Source organism: Nestor notabilis, unplaced genomic scaffold (assembly GCF_000696875.1).
Source record: "Nestor notabilis isolate BGI_N333 unplaced genomic scaffold, ASM69687v1 scaffold34152, whole genome shotgun sequence".
In the NCBI taxonomy this organism is placed as follows: domain Eukaryota; kingdom Metazoa; phylum Chordata; class Aves; order Psittaciformes; family Psittacidae; genus Nestor; species Nestor notabilis.
In genome coordinates this window covers 1-18,183 of record NW_009920256.1, presented here as the reverse complement: position 1 = coordinate 18,183, position 18,183 = coordinate 1, and the positions used below count along the sequence as shown (strand labels likewise).

The following is an 18,183-nucleotide window of genomic DNA, read 5'->3' as shown; positions in this document are numbered from 1 at the left end:
GGGTTTAACTAGATGTCATGGTAAGAAGCACAGGCAAGTTGCAAAGGAAATAAAAGAGCTCACTCCCTCTCCCCTGGCTTCCCACAGTCAAAAGCACCAGTGGCTCTGACTTCCCAGTCCTCTTAGGGCCTTCCACAGGAGTTTTAATTGAGTTTTAAGTACATGGTGACTCAAAAACTACCAGAGCGAGTCCTTGTGAGGAGCGAGATCTGTGGCAAAAGCATTAGGAGAAGCCTTCTGTGTAGGGACCCTGCAGAAACCTAATAAAAACCCACAAAACCAAGCAACGAGTGTTACAGCTTTTTCATTGTTCTAGAGGCACTGGTTGTGGAACAACTTGGATCATCAAATACATCGTGTCTTCATGGAAGAAAAAGAGAAATAATGTCTTCTTGGAGCACAAATAAAGAACAAGATATTAAAAAGATTCCCAAGCATTAATTCTTGAGAATCACTGATATTATTTTTATTTTCTACTGTATGCTGATTTTTTAAAAAGTAGGGGGAAAAATACAGGTAAATATTTAAGATAACTATCATTTAACTTCCAGCTGCTTTCCTTTTCTTGACGTATATTAAGTTTTGTGGTTAATGTATTTCTGCACTAAGGGGACCTTTGGCCTTGGAGAAATGTGCCTCTGGGCTCCTCATGCTCCAGAATCTCCTGCCAAGGAACGGCAAGCTGGGGCTTGCTGACATACAAACACATGTACCATCTGCCTGTCCCACTCAATCTGCCTGTCAAACCTCCTGCTCTGTTCTCCACATTGCCCCGTCGTCTTTATAATAGCAAATCTCCAGAGGCCAGTTTCTCAGAGTACGAGATAGTCTTGAAAAGCGCTCCGCTTTGTTCCCCTGGGCACATTCTCCTGTGCGTTCCGGCTCACCGCAGCCAGGGAAGCCCTCCTGCCTCGCCTCTTGCCCAGCAGTTCTCGCACAGCCCCGCTGCGCCCTCGTCCTCCAGCAGAGAGCTCTAGGGGCGGCACAGGTCAGTGTTATCATTGCCCTCTGCTCCATCAATAATACCCTTCTGCAGTGGCTCTTCTCGGTCTTTCCCAGGCTTCCAGCTCTGCTTCATCACTCAGTAGATAAAGGCTTGCTCTCATTTCCCCCAGCTCTCAGCTGGTTTATGCCATGTGGCTCCCAGCCTTGTGCGAGGAGCCTCCTGCTTTCAGTCATGTCCTCCTACTCCCTCCCTGCCCACTGCCTTGGTCCTGCCAGCTGTATAGCTCCATGGTAGGACAAATGGGCTATGCTGAAAGCAGTTAAAAATGTGTTCTTTTCCCTCCTTGTCCAACTTGCCATCCACTGACATTCGGGTCTCCTTTTGCAAAATGTTGCATGAGGTTTGGAGGTGGAGAAGATGGGAACTGCCTAGCTTGATGACTAGAAAGTGAGATTTATCTGTGTACTGGAGCCTGGACAAACCTGCCTCCCCGTGCGGGCAGCTCATTTGGTCACTCAGGCAAATGTTAATAGTCAGGAAATAGGGACAGAACAGAAGTAACATTAAGCAACCCTGAGCTTCTTGAACTTCAGCCTTTGGGGGAACAATCAGAGACCTTAGGACAACCTTCCTCAAGACTCCCTGCAGTGTCTAGTGTGTAAACTAAAAGCAGTACCTACCCCTGGGATTTGGTATCTAACCTGCTGGTCTTAGAAGGCTCTAGAGTCAGATGCATAAGGGCCTAGATATGGCATGTATGACTTACTTAGAAAACCCATCACAGTGAGCAACACAAAGAGGCCTGTCATAGCTTTTGAGAGGCATTTTATTCATACATTTGATTTATGACTTGATTTTATTTCATACATTCAGCCACACCATGCAATGTTTGGCAAAAGCCATAAAATCAGTTACTTCACTCTTCTGCTCTCTAAACTTAGAGCTTCAAGAATGGAAACCCTCTAAAGGTTTCTATCAAGGATGAGACAAATACCAAGTAAAAATTAAGTGGATGTAGGGAAGACAGCATGAATAATGAGAGACAATGAATCAGGGTCCTTAGGTATACCTGAGCCATAAGGGTATCAAGAAGAAATAAGGTTGGTCCATCCTTCAGGACTATGTGTCTCAGAATTACATTCCTCTCAAGAAGGAGTGTTCTGCACACTGCCATGGTCCAATATTGTGTTCTAGAGTCAAAAACTAATTATGTGTTAACATTTTCAGAGTGGTGGTGTGGGTTAGAAGGCTTAGTTAAGTAATTGCTGGGCTCCAGTGTGTCTTCTTACATTGCTTTCATCTAGTCTTCTGCCTCTCTTTGCTTCCTCGAGGCTAATGCATGGAATTTTAAAAATACAACAAGTCTCAAATTCAGAGAAATCTATCTTTGCTAACACTATAGCAGGCAAATGTATGGGGGAAATAAACTGCACCATCAGCTTAGTATCTAACTCAGAAAATCCACCTTCCTAGATGCTAATTTTCATCCAAAAGCTTTGTGAGCCTGCAGCAGTATTAAAAAATGTATTTTTTCCAAGCTACTTGAAATGAACCCTTTTGCTGTTGCCCTTTAGCAACAATTATAAAGTCCTTATGAAGTCCTTCTCTCCTGGATCACATTAATTTTGCCTATAATAGCCACCTTCTTTTACTACGTTTGGGCAAGTATTTACATCAGCCCCAAATTTGAATCCGATAAGCCTAGCAGCGAAGAGCTACTTGCACTTTTCTCTCCAAATTAGATGCTAGGCAAATTCCATCCAGACAATTATTGTCTTTGCTTTGGTCAGTAAGTCCCATTGGTCCTGCGTTTTAGTTATGCTGAGTACTTAAACTTTAGTGCAATACTGCATTATGTGTGACTGAAGCTTCAAAGGCAGCATTACAATTGTCTTGGAGGCCTGCAGAGCTCTTCCTAAGGGCACGAACAGCCTGACCCAGCCTGCTGCAGACATACTCCTTTCTCGACTGCTCCCAGCCCTTCTGAGAGGCTGTTGGGAATGTAACTCCATTCATGAGAATTGGATGGTCATCCATGGCAAAGGTTTCTGGGAGGACCTTTCTCTAAACAGGTCACGGACATTTCTACTGGGGGCTTAGAGATTCAGGGAGCTGATGGCATTGGAGGAAAGGTGAAATTGGTACCTCATCCTCCCTGGGGAAAGAAAATATCATCATGGCTCCTCAAAGACTGTCAGAAATGGTGTTAAAAATTGAGAATCTCTTGCAGGCAAGGGGGTAGCTGTATATCTAGAAACATGCTGGTGAGGACAGCTGCCTGGGAGCGCAGGAATTGCTCAGCACCCTGCTGCCAGTCGCCCTTTCCCTCTGCTAGCAAAGGTGAGAGTGGTGCCCCAGTTCTCCCACAGCAGCCTGTAGCTGGAGGCACAAGGATACGTGTTTGTAAAGGTTTCACTGAGGAAATGCTAAACTGATGTTTCAGAAGGGGCTACAGAGGTGCTGACATTTCCCAAGTGTCCTCACCATAGGATGGGAGTGCGTGTATGACTTAAAATACCATCCTTGAGTAAATCTCTGGCTCTCTGTAGTGATTTGCAGCAGTGCAGCAACTTGCTGCCTGCAGCAGCAGCACTGAACTGCATTGCCTGGTCATGGCTTTTTCACCTAGAATGCAATAACTATCTGACAGCCAGAGACAAGACCAGGTAATAGAAGTGCCAAAGGACAGGCTCATTTTTTTTGCCTCATCTGAGTGCTTGAGAGCAGCTGTCCTTCATGTCTCGCTGGCTTTGAGCAGAAGGGAATATTTGCAAAGTCACCTTGAGCTTCTGCTGAGCTCCCAAAATTCAGCCATGCACTTTCTGTTACACTGACAATTGATGTGTGCAGCAGAGCAAGGGCTGCGGATCCATTACAGTTTGGTGAGCCCATTTGAACCACAAAGGAAGACATTACTCTAAATCTGAGATGGATTTTGCTGAGTTTATTGTTTTTAGTCTCTGCAATTAGATGTATGTAGATTATCACAAGTGACAGAATAGAGTTATAGCCATGAATCCTAATTTATGTGGAAGTACCCTGAACTTTCGCCTTTATTTCTTAAAAATGTTTATGCTGGCAACCCTGGTTTGCAGTAGAATATTTTTATCATTTGGAGAAGAAATACCCAGGTTGTGAACCTATATGTTGGATCTGAACCACAGCTAGGAACACAGCAGCCCACAGCAACAAGGACTGAGCCTACCTGCCTCGCAGTGACCCTGAATCCCTTTGTGGAGTTGGTATGTGCAATAAGGGCTACATCTGGAACACACAGCATGTGCTCGATTAGAAAAGAACATCTGTACACATGGAGATGTGGCCAGCAAAGCACCTTCATATGCTACTGACTGTGGTATTTTGCATGGCTCTTTGAGCACTCTGTAGAAGCGTTAAAACGTGGCTTGGAGGCTGACTCATACAAAGATAATTAATTATTTGCTACAAAGATCCTTTGTGTTAAGTCAGCAGCATGGTCCTGAGCAGTTTTCGACTGCAGCCATCCGCAAACAGTGCTCTCAATTAATTTCTAGTGATGGTATGAAATCAGCCAGCCTTGCTTATCAGTATCTTTAGCCATTTCTTTGGTTATCCAACCATATAATGACAATAGTCACCACAACTAATAGTACACAAGTATCATTAGTATTATGAGATTATATAATTTGCAGCTCGGAAGCCATCAGCAGTTGGAGATTTTCTTATGTTCATGTTAATTCTTAGCACTTCTTTTCTCAATATGCATATGTTGCAGAATCGCTTTTAATAGCAAGGGAGGTCAAGACACTTGGCAGGTCACCATGATTAGAGGACATTTTGATAATATTTAACTTTTTCTTTCCATCTCAGTTCTGACTTCTTTTTTCTTCTCTCTCTTACTTCAGGATAAATGGGGGCAATCCACGTAATTCACGTTGAGGGGAAGGTCACTGGAACGGATGGTGGAATCTCCTTCTCGGAGCGTATTCGAAATCCAACTGGATGCAATCCTGTGTAACCTGTTCTCAGTGGCCCTGCCTTTACAGGGGGAATGGACCAGATGATCTCCAGAGGCCCCTTCTATCCCCAGCAATTCTGTGATGCTCTGATCCTGTGGTCTGCCATCCAAAGGGCATTGCGTTTAACAGTTGGATTTGTGCTATAGGAACACAAGATTGAAAAGCTTCACTTACTGTACCAATAAAGTAATATTTTATTGCTATGTTAATAACATATTTGCTAAGTTGCTTCCAAGTACAGCTTTGCATTTCCTTGGAAAAATATTTCTTCTCCCTCCCCTGTTTTAAGTAACTAAGTGGTTCTGTATAGAACACAGGCATTAATATGTCTGTAGATGATTGAGCTCACAACACAAATAAATGGCCATGTACACTGATTTAAAAATATACCTCTAGATTTAAGGCTGGCATTATGTTAAGTGGTGAAGGGTCTAAAGCACAAGTCAAGTGAAGAGCAGCTGTAGGAACTGGGGTTGTTCAGTCTGGAGAAAAGGAGGCTCAGCAGAAATTTTATCACTCTCTACAACTACCTGAAAGGAGGATGTAGCAAGATCCATCTCTTCTCCCAGTTACCAAGCTATAGGACAAGAGGAAATGGCCTCAAGTTGTGCCAGGGAAGGTTTAGATTGGATATTAGGAAATATTTCTTCACCAAAAGGGTTATCGGGCACTGGAACAGGCTGCCCAGGGAAGTGGTGGAGTCACCATCCCTGGAGGTATTTAAAAGACATGTAGACGTGGTGCCTGGGGACATGGTTTAGTGGTGGACTTGGCAGTGCTGGGTTAACAGTTGGACTTGATCTTAAAGGGATTTTCCAATCTAATCAATTCTGTAATTCTAAATGAAAGCAACTGTATCGTAAGCTATGCTGTATAACTAAGACTCCATTTAATCGCTTACCTGCACTGTGTGCCTCTTGTGCTCTCCATTCATTATAAGCTACTTGAATTACTGGGGGGGCAAAAAAAAGAAAACAAGGTGGGGTTAGTTGCAGCAAATAAAAAATATATATATAAAAAATCTTTCAAATAACTTCTAAATAACTTTTCTTCAAACAAGGTTGTAGAAAAGATGCACACTATGTGCAGCAGAAATCTATTTGAGCATTGAGCTAGTGCTATCTGAGGAGAAATGCTGTTTACAGATTTAGTATCTCCTGCACCATTTGGAATTGTCTGGAGATCCTTTCAGGCACTGGGTTTGCTCCAGCTCCTGCTCACGTGGTGGGAACCCCTCCACAGTCCTTCCCTGGGGCAGGCTCAGGCTTTTACTGAGTGCTGAAGCAAACCCAGTCTCTCCCTCAGGCTCAAGAGAAATGATTTCTCTGGTGAGTTCCCACAGATTTCTGCCCACTGCAGATTTTGAGAACTGTTTCTGAGGCTGCTCGCCTGCTGGCCTCACCTCTGGCAAGGAAAGGAGAGGCATGCAACAAAAGGCCATTCACATTTTTATGTGAGATATTTTCTCTGCAAGACTCACAGCCCCAGGCCAGAGTCCTGAGGAATAACTAGTATTTTTGAACACTTACAGTTTGCAGAGGTATCAGTATCTGAATCCTCACTGCAAAGAAACAGGGTTGAATGTTAGTACCTTGTAAAACACAAGTCACATCTTGCTAATTATGAGGTAAGAGATATGTATAGGTCTGACTCCCTCTTGTGAGATGAGGGACAGCCTTATAGACTCTGCTCTCCAGACTGAAGCAGAGGAGCACAGGACACACAGTCCTTAAATGAATAACTGCTGGAAAAATTTGCAGGGAACATTTTGTAAGTAAAGAAAAGGATTTACCTGTTCCACCTAATTTGGTTGGCGAGTTCACCTAAGAAAGATCAAGAAGACTGTTTTACAAAGCAGGCAATGCATTCAAGTCTCATGGTTGGGGATAGACTAGGTGGGGATGGGAGTGGATAAATGAAACGGAGCTGGCCTTACACTGGTTAGGAGCGAGCAGACCTCTTCTCTGTTACCCCCAGAAACTCCTGTCCTCTTTGCCCTCCCCTCTCCAACACTCCCAAGATCCCATTGGAATCCTTGTCAGCCCCCCAAGACCACACACATGCCACCATTTAGTGGCCATCAGCCACCCATGGCTTGTTGCTTTCTGCTTGGGGTCAGATCACTCACTCTGCACACTTTGCAGGACTGTCATGAAGTCCCACATCAAGCGTCGACAGCAGTCAGCCCTGGCCTGCTCCAGCTGCACTACCATCACGTCCATCTTGCTGATGCTGAAATTCTCACTTACAATCCTAGGGCACAGTCAGTCATTTCACCAAGGAAAACCATTTAGCATTAAAAGTTAACAAACTCCTTCATTAGGAAGGACTCCACAAAGAGAAGGTTACTTTGGCACATGAAGTATGAGGTAAGCAGCTTGCTGATAAGGTTACGTGAGTTGCAATTGTTATATTTGTAGATTTGGCAATACCTTTTGCTTTCCAAACCTGGATGGGAATTTTCAAATGCTGGAAATGAGCAAGGGGGAGGCATTTTGCTAATACCCTTGTGCCAACAGTGCTTTGACCTGCTGCAGGCAGGCTCTTACTGTTCTAGCACAACCACCGTCGTAATAGGAAGAAAATGCCAAACATATTAAATGGTGTCCAGGTTTCTGGAAAATTACTTTGATCCCACAGGCTAGATTTTGACTTGTGGCACAGCTGTGAGTAATGGACTGTGCTGCTGCCAGCACAGCCCCTAGGTACATGGTGATTCAAAGTTATCCTTACAATCCAAGTTCAAACTCAGCTTTAATTTGTACACGTTATAAAGATGACATCTTCAAATCCAGCTAGATGTTTGAGCTAGCTCTTCAGGCAGCTGGGCACTTCCTTGCTGCAGCAAAATCTCTTGTAGATCTGTAACTTACTGTTGGTGTGGTTTTGCACCATTGAATTACAGCTTGACACCCAGGCATCAGTTAGGAAGTGCTAAGTTAGAAATTAAGTGTATCACTTGCAAGGGAAGTAATAATAAATATGTCTAGCTATTCAGCTTGTCCACAAGCAGAAGCAAAACTCAGTGGGAAATGAGCCAGTTACCTCTGCAGTGAAGGGCTGTTTACTGGGACTTAGGTGCTGGAGTGTTACCAATATACACCCAAGAGTGTTGCTGTAAACTGAACCCTATGGGCTTCACCTGTGATAAAAATGTTCTTCTGGTAATAAAAAACAGTGGTTTTCATCAGAACCCAGCAGCCATGTAGCTGCTAAGAAAACTGAAATGGATCACTTGAACAGCAGGCAGATACCTCTCCATTCGCATTAATTGTGTGGACGTGGTGCCCTCTGGCTCAGCTGGAGCAGGGAGCAGCTTTGCAGCATAAGGTGCCAGGACAGAGGGACACAGGCAGTGGAGTTTGATCCCTGTTGTTAACACCATATTTTTGCAAAGAAGAAAACAACTGTTTTCAGGTGGAACATACCTGTCCTTGGCCTGTTTAAATGCCTGCAAATAGGATTACCAAAAGAAAGGGAAATAGAAATTGTTAGCATGATTTCCAGACAAGGCACCTTGCTGAAAATAGGCATATTCATAAAGAAAAGCAGAATACCACTGCTTACTTTGACAAAGAGGAAAATATCTGGTTGTTCTCTCATCTTCTGCAAAGACTGAAGATGCTGCACAGTGTTAGCTCTTTTCTGTTCCATTTTCTTCTTCACTTCGGTAATGTCTGCCAGTTGTTCTTTCTCACTGGATTGAATGTCGCTCAGGATCTTCTTCTCTTTCTCAGTTATCTGTGTCTTTATCTCTTCAAACAGCTCTTGCAGCTGGGAAGTCACTGTTTTTGTATTGGTCTAAATGAACAGATAGGAAAATGGCGCACTGGCTCAGGAACTTGACATTTCAGCTTAGTGTCTCTCAGTTAATTAGGATTTTATCTATGCTTTGCACTGGCTTTAGGAGGGAGTGGACTATAAGCATTTGCTTGGACTATCTGAATAAACAGAGGGTTATGAAAATTAATCCTGATACGTAATAAAATCAGATAAAATTCAGCTGGCAATGTGACAACTGTATTGGCACACACCAAAAATTCCATTTGTAAACTCAAATTGGTTTTCTTTTATTTAACGGACAGAAAACTTTAGAACTATGTTGGGAGGCTGTGAGAAAGGTTGGCCGTTTCTCATACCACTGTTTTCCCTACTTTGGACTATTTCTCTTTCTATGAATCTGCTTCTAGCAGTATAGCTGCCATCACTTACTGCTGGGAAATTGGGGAGGAAAAATGCTCTGAATTAGTGATGATCTGGGTACCAACCTTGAGCTGATTCTCGCCTTTCTGAAGCTCTTTTAGGGCAGTACCTAAAGCTCTTTTACGTTCCTGCAGCCTTGACATGATGTCTGAGAGTTCACCCTAGCAGAAAGAAAGACATCATTTCTTGATGAAATTTGACTGATGTTTATTGCACCAAAACCCTTTTATAGGGCCTTCTGAAGAGCTGCATTCCTGATTTCTCTGGGAGTTTGTTTGTTAAAAAACCCAAACACAAACTCAATAGGAACACGCAGCTGAGATCTCAGCTTACCCTGAAGTTGACTCAGCCATAGACAGGGCTCCTTTACCTGCTCCAGGGATGAAGGAAATAGCTACTGTCCTACACAGCCCACTTCTGTTTGGCAGCCCTGAACTTGTATGTAACTTGGGGGAGAAAGTTAGTTTGTGACACATGTAAGTAAGTGCAAAGGACGCTTCCTGCTAATCCCTGCAGAGCCTGGGACCTGTCCTGAGGTCCAGAGCGAGCCAGGTGTTTCCTGGCCACACACTGGGTTCCTGCAGGGTGTTTTGCTTGGGATCTATATTGAGCCCTGACATTTCAAACGCGAGGCAGTGAGCAAGTGTAGCAAATGCATTTCACCCCCTCAGTCTTAGCTGACTCTGGAGCATTTCATGGAAGCAGCTGGACTCAAAGGCAAGGACATTGAGGCCCCATGTCTCCACTGGGATGCTGGCTCTGCAAAATTTAGGGTAGAGGGAGAAGGGAGACAGAGGTAAGAGCCATAAGTGGGAAGACCTGTTTCCCAACCCAAACTTGGGAAGTGGGCTCTGTGTAGGAAGAGACTTCTTAATCCCTACAGGAATACGTTTTAATCCTAGCCAGGAACGCCCTGGTGAGTGGCAGTCTGCAGTTGGATGGACCGCGCACCACGGGTGCTCACCAGGGCAGCATGGGACAGCAAAGCCCTGCCTCTTGCTTGCTGTCCCATGTCACCACACACTGCCGGATTTGGTCAGCCCCAAATACCCTTCTCTGCTTTACTCCCTCAGCTGAGCTTGCCAGGCTGCTTTGGCAACACAAAGGAGGAAATGAAAAGCAAATTCCAGCACAATGCATGAATCCCAGCCGCTGCCCGGAGCTGCCTTGTTGCCCTTCCTGTGGCTTCCCCCTTTCCTCCTGCAGGTCAGGAGTTCTGAGCAAACCCCACAGGGACCGTGGGGAGAGCAGATCCCCTTACCAGCTGCTTGTCGTAGGCCTCCTTCAGGGTGATGATGCTGTGGCCCTTGTGGTACCCTGTGATGGAGCAGAGCATGCACACGTACTGCCCCTCGTCCTGGCAGTAGCACTCCAGCAGCCTGCCGTGCTCCTGGCACCTCCTCTCCTCCACGACAGCGCCTGCACCCACCTCCACCAGGACGTGGTCCTTGTTGGAAGCCTTGGTGTTGTGTTTGTTCAGATGGGCCTGGCACAAAGATGCATCGCAGACCAGGCAGGTTTTCACCGCTGGCTTGGGTGGATCCAGGCAGAAGTCACAGGGAACCACTTCCTTCTTCTCCTCTGCAGAGCTCTCGCCCTGTTGCCCTTCGGAAGTAGCCATAAACGCCTCCACGATGCTGCACAGCTGGAAATTCTTCTGCAGCTCCAGGATGGGCCCCAGCTGGAGCTTGCACATGGGGCAGGAGTAAGGGGTCTCGGAGAGCTGCTGGGAATCAAGCACCTTCTCGATGCACTGTTTGCAGAAGCTGTGACCGCAGCTCAGCAGCACCGGGCTCCTGTACAGACACAGGCAGATGGGGCAGCTGAGCTGGTCCTCCATGCTGGCACCCCCTCCAGTCCTCCCTAGCTTTTGCTGCGGCTGCAGTAATGACATGTTAGCTGGTCTGCGAGAAACGAAACTAGGCTGTTGTGCTGGGCATCGTGCGCAGTTGGTGACCCGGCCCAGAGGCTACAAGTCCTTCCCCTTCGCCCTGATCTAATCCCCATTCACGGCTCCACCCCCACACCGCTCTTGTAAGCGGGGGAAGCCGCTGTTAGACCTTCACCCTCGGGCAGCGTCACTCCATGTGCGAGCTCCCAGCAGGCTGGCAGGAGCAGGGGATGGCACAAGATGGGACTGTTCTCCTGCAGCCCTCTGTCCTCCCAGAAGAATCCTCCATCTCATGCCAGGGGCAGTGACTTAAAGGTAAACTCTGGATGAGAAGAGCATGAGTAAGCCAGGGATTCCCTCTACTCTGGCTGGTTCTTCTCCACAACAGTTACAGATGCTCCCCTAAAGGTGAAACAGGGAGAACTCAGGGGACAGTTGTTGATGCTGGTCTCCTACGTGCAGCCAGCTGATCGGGAAATGGGGGTTGGTAAAGGCTCTCAAAAGGCACTGTAAGATAGGAATAGCCCTGTACCATGTCACAAGCCTTGCTTACCTCATTCTGCGCACATACCACCTGAGACCCAGCAGAGCAGCCGCCACTGCAGGTGCATTTGGGAGACCCAAGTTTACCTGCATGGTTTTCCATATCATTTTGGTGTATAAAATGCAAAAGACAAAGCACAGCCACTTTCTTCTAAGACTGAACAAGGATTTCTTTTGTCATGTGCGAAACTGTAGTGTCCCTTGAGGTCCTTCACTGTCTCTGCTGGGGTGAGGAGCTGCTGCCTGGTCCTCTTAATGCAAATACCCTGGCTTGTTCTGAAGGCAGCAGAACCGCAGGGAACAAGCAGAAATATCATCTCTTCCTCCCCAAGGTGTTCAGACAACCATAAGAACAAACTAATCCAGGCCCCATATAGCACAGAATAAAGGCACAGAAGTTTTCTTCTTTATTATTCCCTTTGCTGTGAGGTTTTTGTACAGGTGAAGAGAAAAATCAAAATTCATGCAAAGAAGTAGGTAAATGATCTATCAGAGATCTCACTGGGGACAGCAGCAGCAAACAAAAGGGAAACCAGATGTCTTACTATCTAGACTCTACTCGTCCCCCAGCCCAGCTTCGCTCCTGCAACGGATGGCTTTGATTGTGCATTAAAGGTCAGTATTGCTGCTGCTTAGTTCTGTAGCAGTGAATGTTGTACCATCAACTTTTTTATAAACTCAGCTGCTATTAAGTTTTGCAAACTAAGTGTAATAACATGCAGCCAACACAGAATTTGATACAGTTGAGCAAAAAAGCACAACTTAACAGTGTTTCCTCATGATTAACAGAAGATAGGAGCTCTTGCACGCAGCCACGTGCTGTGATACACCCCACAGAGGCCTTTCCCTCACGGAGATGAGCCACCACAGCAGCCCCAATTCCAGTTTCTAATATGGCAGCTTAGCATAGCCTCCACGCAGCAGCAGTCCTGATAAATAGCCTGGAAGCACAAAACAGCACTTTGTCCCCACATCACTACACGAGCTTCAGAGAGCCTTCAGACATCTTGAAGATAGCATGGACAGGGTAGCTGAAAGGGATGCTTACTGCCTCTATAAGATGGAGACTGTCAGTAGGATTTCCATCCTCAGCAGACACGTTATAAAATGACAGCCTATTTCTTCCACAGTCTATCTCTACCCTGATGACTTCAAGGGCTGTAGGAAAGTACTTTCCTGTGATACATGTTTTACCTAGGAACAGAGAGAGGTGGTGAGAAGACGCTTCCAGATAGCACTGAAACCGGGAACAAGCAATTCCAAGCATCCAGCATTTCATGTTTCTGGTGTTCACATCCCAGAAGTGACAGCCTTCTGAGAAGCTCTCTTTGCTCTTTAGTTGGAGGGGAATGGCTGTTAACCCATGGACATTGTGAAATCCGAATGTGGGCTGTAGGGGCGCATGGAGTGCTTTGTCACTGTAAGCAGGTTCACCTCCTGCACTGTCTGGAGTCGTCAGATGTTCATGAACTGTAGAAAGAAAGAAAAACCAACACAGAGATAACACACATCCCAGTTGCTGAAGGCTGGATTTCCCAATCCAAGCCATCCAAGTCGACACAAGTCATCCTATTCAAGTCATTCAAGTCCAACCCACCCAAGTCACTAAAAGCATGTTAACTGGAACAGCTCCTGCACCTCTCTTAGCTGCTCCTACGTAATTCTGAAAGGGGGTAATACCACATTTCAAGAAATGCTGCTCTTTCACAATTTAAAGTGTCATTTTGCCTTTTGTTTCCAACTACAGCAACTCTCAGATTTTCATTTTCCGTCAATGCCCTGCAGAGCTTCATTAGGCGTTTCTAAAAACTTCCAGATTAACTTCCATATACGAGAAACATGCGAACAGCGGCACAGCCGTTTCATACACGCTTATTTGCTTAAGATCATTTGAAGTTATTTTCTAGAACTCTCAAAATTTCCCAGCGTGGCCAGTCGCGAGTAGTTAATTCTACACTCGGGAATTTGCAGAACGTGTTCATTCAGACCTTCTCTTGCACGTAATGCATTTCAATACTGTGACATTTTCTGCTGCAGAAGTTAGTCCTTCAGGAAACAAACAGTAGCGGTGACTTGGACAACTAACCAAAACTGCTCAGATGGCATGGATAATTAGGAAAACCTGGATCTGAGGCTTTCTAGCTAGAATAGGTCTCAACTGTGTTTACACGGATGGTAAAGACCGAGCCTGGGAGTGGCCATGGGCATGGTGTGCTGCCTGGTGCACCCAAGGCTGTACAGATGGCAGCCAATTAGGTGTGCACATCACACATCCTCTGGGCAGAGCATTCCCACCCCAGCTATCTCTGGGTCTTGACCTTAGGCTCACTGTCAAGCAGGGCTCAAGCACTCCCAATACAGCAATAACATGGGAACCCTATTTTTGTCTGATTAAATTGGACAGGCATCCCACTGTGCACAGCACTGGGACTGTAGGTTGGTCTTACAAGACATTACAAAGAGTAGATTTACTACAAAGAGTATATTATTTATATTATAAGACAAACTCCACCTGCCGTTGCTGTGATGATTTCTCAACTTCCCCCATGCTTTGGAATCAAAGTGATGCTACAGACAGAAAAGCTATTCCTATTCTCTTCTCTAAATCCTCTCATAAACCTCCTAGGACATCCATACCTCTTTACCGAGAACCCATTTTAGCACGGTATGTTCAAGGCATGTCCCAAAGCACTGAAGCTTGGGACAAGCATCCTTTAATGTACACATATGTGAAAATAATTATACAATCATATCACGGGAGACTATAGAATAGTCTGAATTGGAAGGGACCTTAAAGATCATCTAGTAAGTGTGAGCAATCAGTTCTTCTAGAGGTATTTCTGAGTACTTGGTGTCTTACTACAGTCTTTTCTTGAATATGCTCTGTTAGCTTCTCCATGTTGCTTGTCACAGAGTGAAATGACCACTTACCAGGCGGTGATTTAAATAAGGACTGCATGTCTGAGAGGAATTGCTGGAAAAGCCTTACAGTAGCATCTGTTGTTAATTTATCCAAAATAATGGGTGGCCTTGGTTTTAAATCAGCTTTGTTAGGAACTGGCTTGCGTTCCCTAAAACATGCAGAATGACATCAGAAGAGCAGAAAGGCATCAGAAAACCATCACCAAGCCCATCCCTGAGCCAACAACTGCATCCCCCACTCCACACCAAGCCTTGATGGGACATACAGAAAGCAGTTTCCACCCTCCCCTCTCTCTGTAGCTTTACCAGGGACTCCCCCTGTGAGTGGTCTTCTCCCAGAACCCCAAATCTCTTCAGCATCATCAGGTTGAAGTATGGACAGTATCTGTCCACAGAGGACCTTGTCTCAGCCACCTCAGCCCGGCTTTGCCAGGACAGACCCTAGCATCATGTTCGTGGTTGCAGTCCTTGGTCCTCGCAGCAGGAGCTAATGAGGTGTCAGGGGCAGCCACTGGGATGCTGGAACAGCAGATGAGAAGTGCTGCGTTACCACAGCCCTGGGTGAGCTGCTGCACCCAAAATGCAGGGCTGGGGGAGCCTGTGTGCATGCAGTGGTGGTCTGCGGAGGAGGAACAGGACAGGCACTGGGAGAACAGCTCAGGAGAAAAGCCATGAACTCTATAGACTCTTGACTGCAACTGCATGTTTGGCTCCTAATGCATTCACTTCTTATGAGCAGAAGGCAATGCAAACTGGAGGATGACTTTGGATACCTAAGCTCATCATACAGGGGCCTAAACATTCAGGAATTGCCCTCAGTATGGGTCTTGAGAATAGGTGCAGAGGGCACAGAAAAATAAACTGTATTATCTATGAAGAGTCACATAGGACCTCTGCGGCTTCTCCTGGCTCAGTGTTGCCACCAGCATGACAAAGGGTGAGCCCAGGGAGCCCAGTGCATGCAGACTGGGCTATCAGTCACCTGAAGCAATGTGTTAATGCAATAATAGACCACCTTGGGAAGAGCTTACCTGGCTTGAATTGCTGAAAAAGCCTGTAAAAGACATTTTGAAAGCAGAATTAGTGTAGCACAGGCAAAGGCTAGTCCAAAAAGCTGAGTATCTCTGGGAAGGGAGATGCTGTTAGGTACCTTGATGAAAAGAAGTAGATCTTTCTGATGTCTCAGAGCCTCCAGCTCCTGAACATCACGGCTGGCTGCATCCTTCCCCTCTTTGTGGTTTTGTATCTCCATCTGAATCTGAGAAAGCTGTTGCTCCTCGTAGTGGCTGAGAGTTTTCAGGACCTCTTCTTTTACGTTGTCTAGCTGCAGACGCATGTCTTCGAAAATGCTCTCCAGCCGATTCCTCCGCAGGCTCTCCTCATTCTGTTAAGAAAACACTTTCAAAGCTGTTAGGGACCAAATCTTAAATTTTAAACCCAGTAACTCTCACTCAGAAAAGAGCCTGGTATTTTCCAGGCTCAGAGAAGTAACTACTAACTTAGTGCCTGTCCACATACAACAAACCAAGATGTCCCATTGAAAGCAGAAGGACCAAGTGACACAAGTGCCCTGCCCCAGCATCTGGCACCTGACCAGAAAAAGATGAAAAAGTAGCGCTGCTTGCATACTTTCCATTGTATCTCCATATTCTGCACTAGTTGTCTTTGGTCCTTTCAAGGATGGGTGAGGAAGTACAAGTACCAAGTACCAAGTGCCAAGTACAGTTCTATCTTCAGACCTTTGCCCAGTGCCAGGGCTTTGAGTCCTATCACTTTTAGTGGTGGAGGAAGACAAGTGCCAATTCTGCCTAAGCAGAATGAAGTAGGATTTGGAGACCTGTGTTAAATTCCCTGCTCTTTCAGAGCTTTTAGATAGGTATTGGCATGCTGGGAGCAAAACCCAGGCACTTTGGGGCAATCTTTTAACATCATTCCGACCAACATCTTAGAACCACAGGCTATCCTAAAGGGATTTCTTGTTTTAAAGAGAAATAAAACCACAATAACATGGTCTGTGTCTTTTCCATAAGTATTTTAGAGACTGCAGATTGGATAAAGTTGCATTAACAAAAGCTAACCACCACCTGCCGATGAGGAGGCATGGGATTAACAGCAATTTTCAAGCTCAAAGGCCCTTTGGGAACTAAGAATGTACTTCCCAGTAAAGGGAAGTAAGAAAGACATTCATCATCCTCCCTAACAAACGAAACCTAGAAAATAAGTGAGAAACCACCAGGAACTAAAACCACTTTGGAATGCATGATCTGGGGAAGGGCAAAAGAAAACTTTATCTTATCAGCTACCAGCACACAACCATCCCCAAAGTGATGGTTAGACCTTGGAACAAACCTTTACTTCCTCCTCTTGTTTCAGCAGGTTTTCTATGCTTTGATTCAGCGCAGCTTTGTGTGTTTTCACTGCTTCCAGAGTTTCAGGAAAACAACCCTGTAAAAATAACCAGAGGGAGGTATCAGGATAGAATGGACACATGTGCATGAATGATCAGCAACTTCACGGACATGAGTTAAGCTAGACCTGCAAAACGTTTGCTCACTGCCTGCTCTCAGGATAAATCAGTCATAGAGGTTTACTGGAGGATTGTATTCCTGGACAAATATGGCAATTAAAAGCACAGGAAAGACATTTTGAAACTGAAAATACCTTTCGCTTGGAACTGCACCCAGGACTAAAAGCACAGTCACACGCACTCAGTCCCACCAGTTTGGCTCCTCAGGGTGGGAAAGAAAGTTTTTATAACATCTCGTTTTATATCCTTGAATCCCCAGAGGGAATCTAGGGCAAAACTGGGAATAAAAGCCCAATATCCCAAGCTGGAGATTTAGCCCCAACCTGAGTCTACAGATCTGAAACTCAAGAAGCATTTCATCTCTGTGCTCTGGGCAGCTGCCTTTGTCCCAGGTCCCCATGGTTTTCCTAGTGCAATCTGTGCCCTAAGGGCTGTCCTGGCAGTCCCTTACCTGTGCTTGGCCAAAAGCCTCCTCCAGAGTGATGATCTTGTGGTCCCTGTGGCAGCTGACGATGCAGCACAGCATGCAGATGCAGACCGAGTCCGTCACGCAGTAGCACTCCAGCAGCCTGCTGTGCTGGGGGCATCTCCTCTCAGCCAAAACCTGAGCTTCACAAGGCTCCATCAGGATATGGTCTTTCAGAGGGCTCTTTGTGCTGTGCTTGCTCAGGTGAGCTTGGCACAGGGAGGCCTCGCAATTCATGCAGGTCTTCACAGCTGGCTGGGGCTCCTGAAGGCAGAAATCGCAGAGGATCACCCCATCTTGCTGTCCCAAGCTTTCGTCCTTCTCTTTGCATTGCATTTCAGGCCTTTCCTCCTCTGGGTCCGCTTGGGCATGGCACAGTGGGCAGTGGTAGGGGCTCTGCGGGCGCTGCTGGTGGCTGCACCCCCCCTGGATGCAGTCCCTGCAGAAGTTGTGACCACAGCTCAGTGTCACTAGTTCAAGGTAAGTGTCCAGGCAGATGGCACAGGTCAGCTCCATCTGCAGCCTGGTTGCAGCACCACCATGCAGCCCAAGGTGTGGTGGAGTGCCAGACGTCACTGATAGGAAATGAAACAGAAACCAGTAGTGGAGGCACCTCTGGCTGCAGGCAGGGGAGCTGCTGCCTCCTTCCCTTCACAAGGGTTCAGCTACAGCAGTCATTTTTTCTCC

The 18,183-nt window shown here is 46.0% G+C and overlaps 2 protein-coding genes across 2 annotated transcripts; both read right to left on the bottom strand.

Annotated features, from left to right (window-relative positions):
• Positions 1-8,511: 8,511 nt before the first annotated feature.
• Positions 8,512-10,987, bottom strand: LOC104401452 (E3 ubiquitin/ISG15 ligase TRIM25-like; the record flags this gene model as incomplete). Its single annotated transcript, XM_010010595.1, has 3 exons — positions 10,409-10,987; positions 9,213-9,308; positions 8,512-8,745 (listed from the first exon to the last, which is right to left on the bottom strand). Coding segments are annotated over exons 1-3 (909 nt in total), but the record flags the coding sequence as incomplete, so codon positions are not given.
• A 410-nt stretch (positions 10,988-11,397) lies between these two features.
• Positions 11,398-18,012, bottom strand: LOC104401456 (E3 ubiquitin/ISG15 ligase TRIM25-like). The gene is made up of 4 exons (XM_010010594.1): positions 17,482-18,012; positions 15,654-15,887; positions 15,535-15,557; positions 11,398-11,440 (listed from the first exon to the last, which is right to left on the bottom strand). Exons 1-4 carry the CDS (start codon positions 18,010-18,012, stop codon positions 11,398-11,400), a joined length of 831 nt encoding a protein of 276 aa, XP_010008896.1.
• Positions 18,013-18,183: the final 171 nt, after the last annotated feature.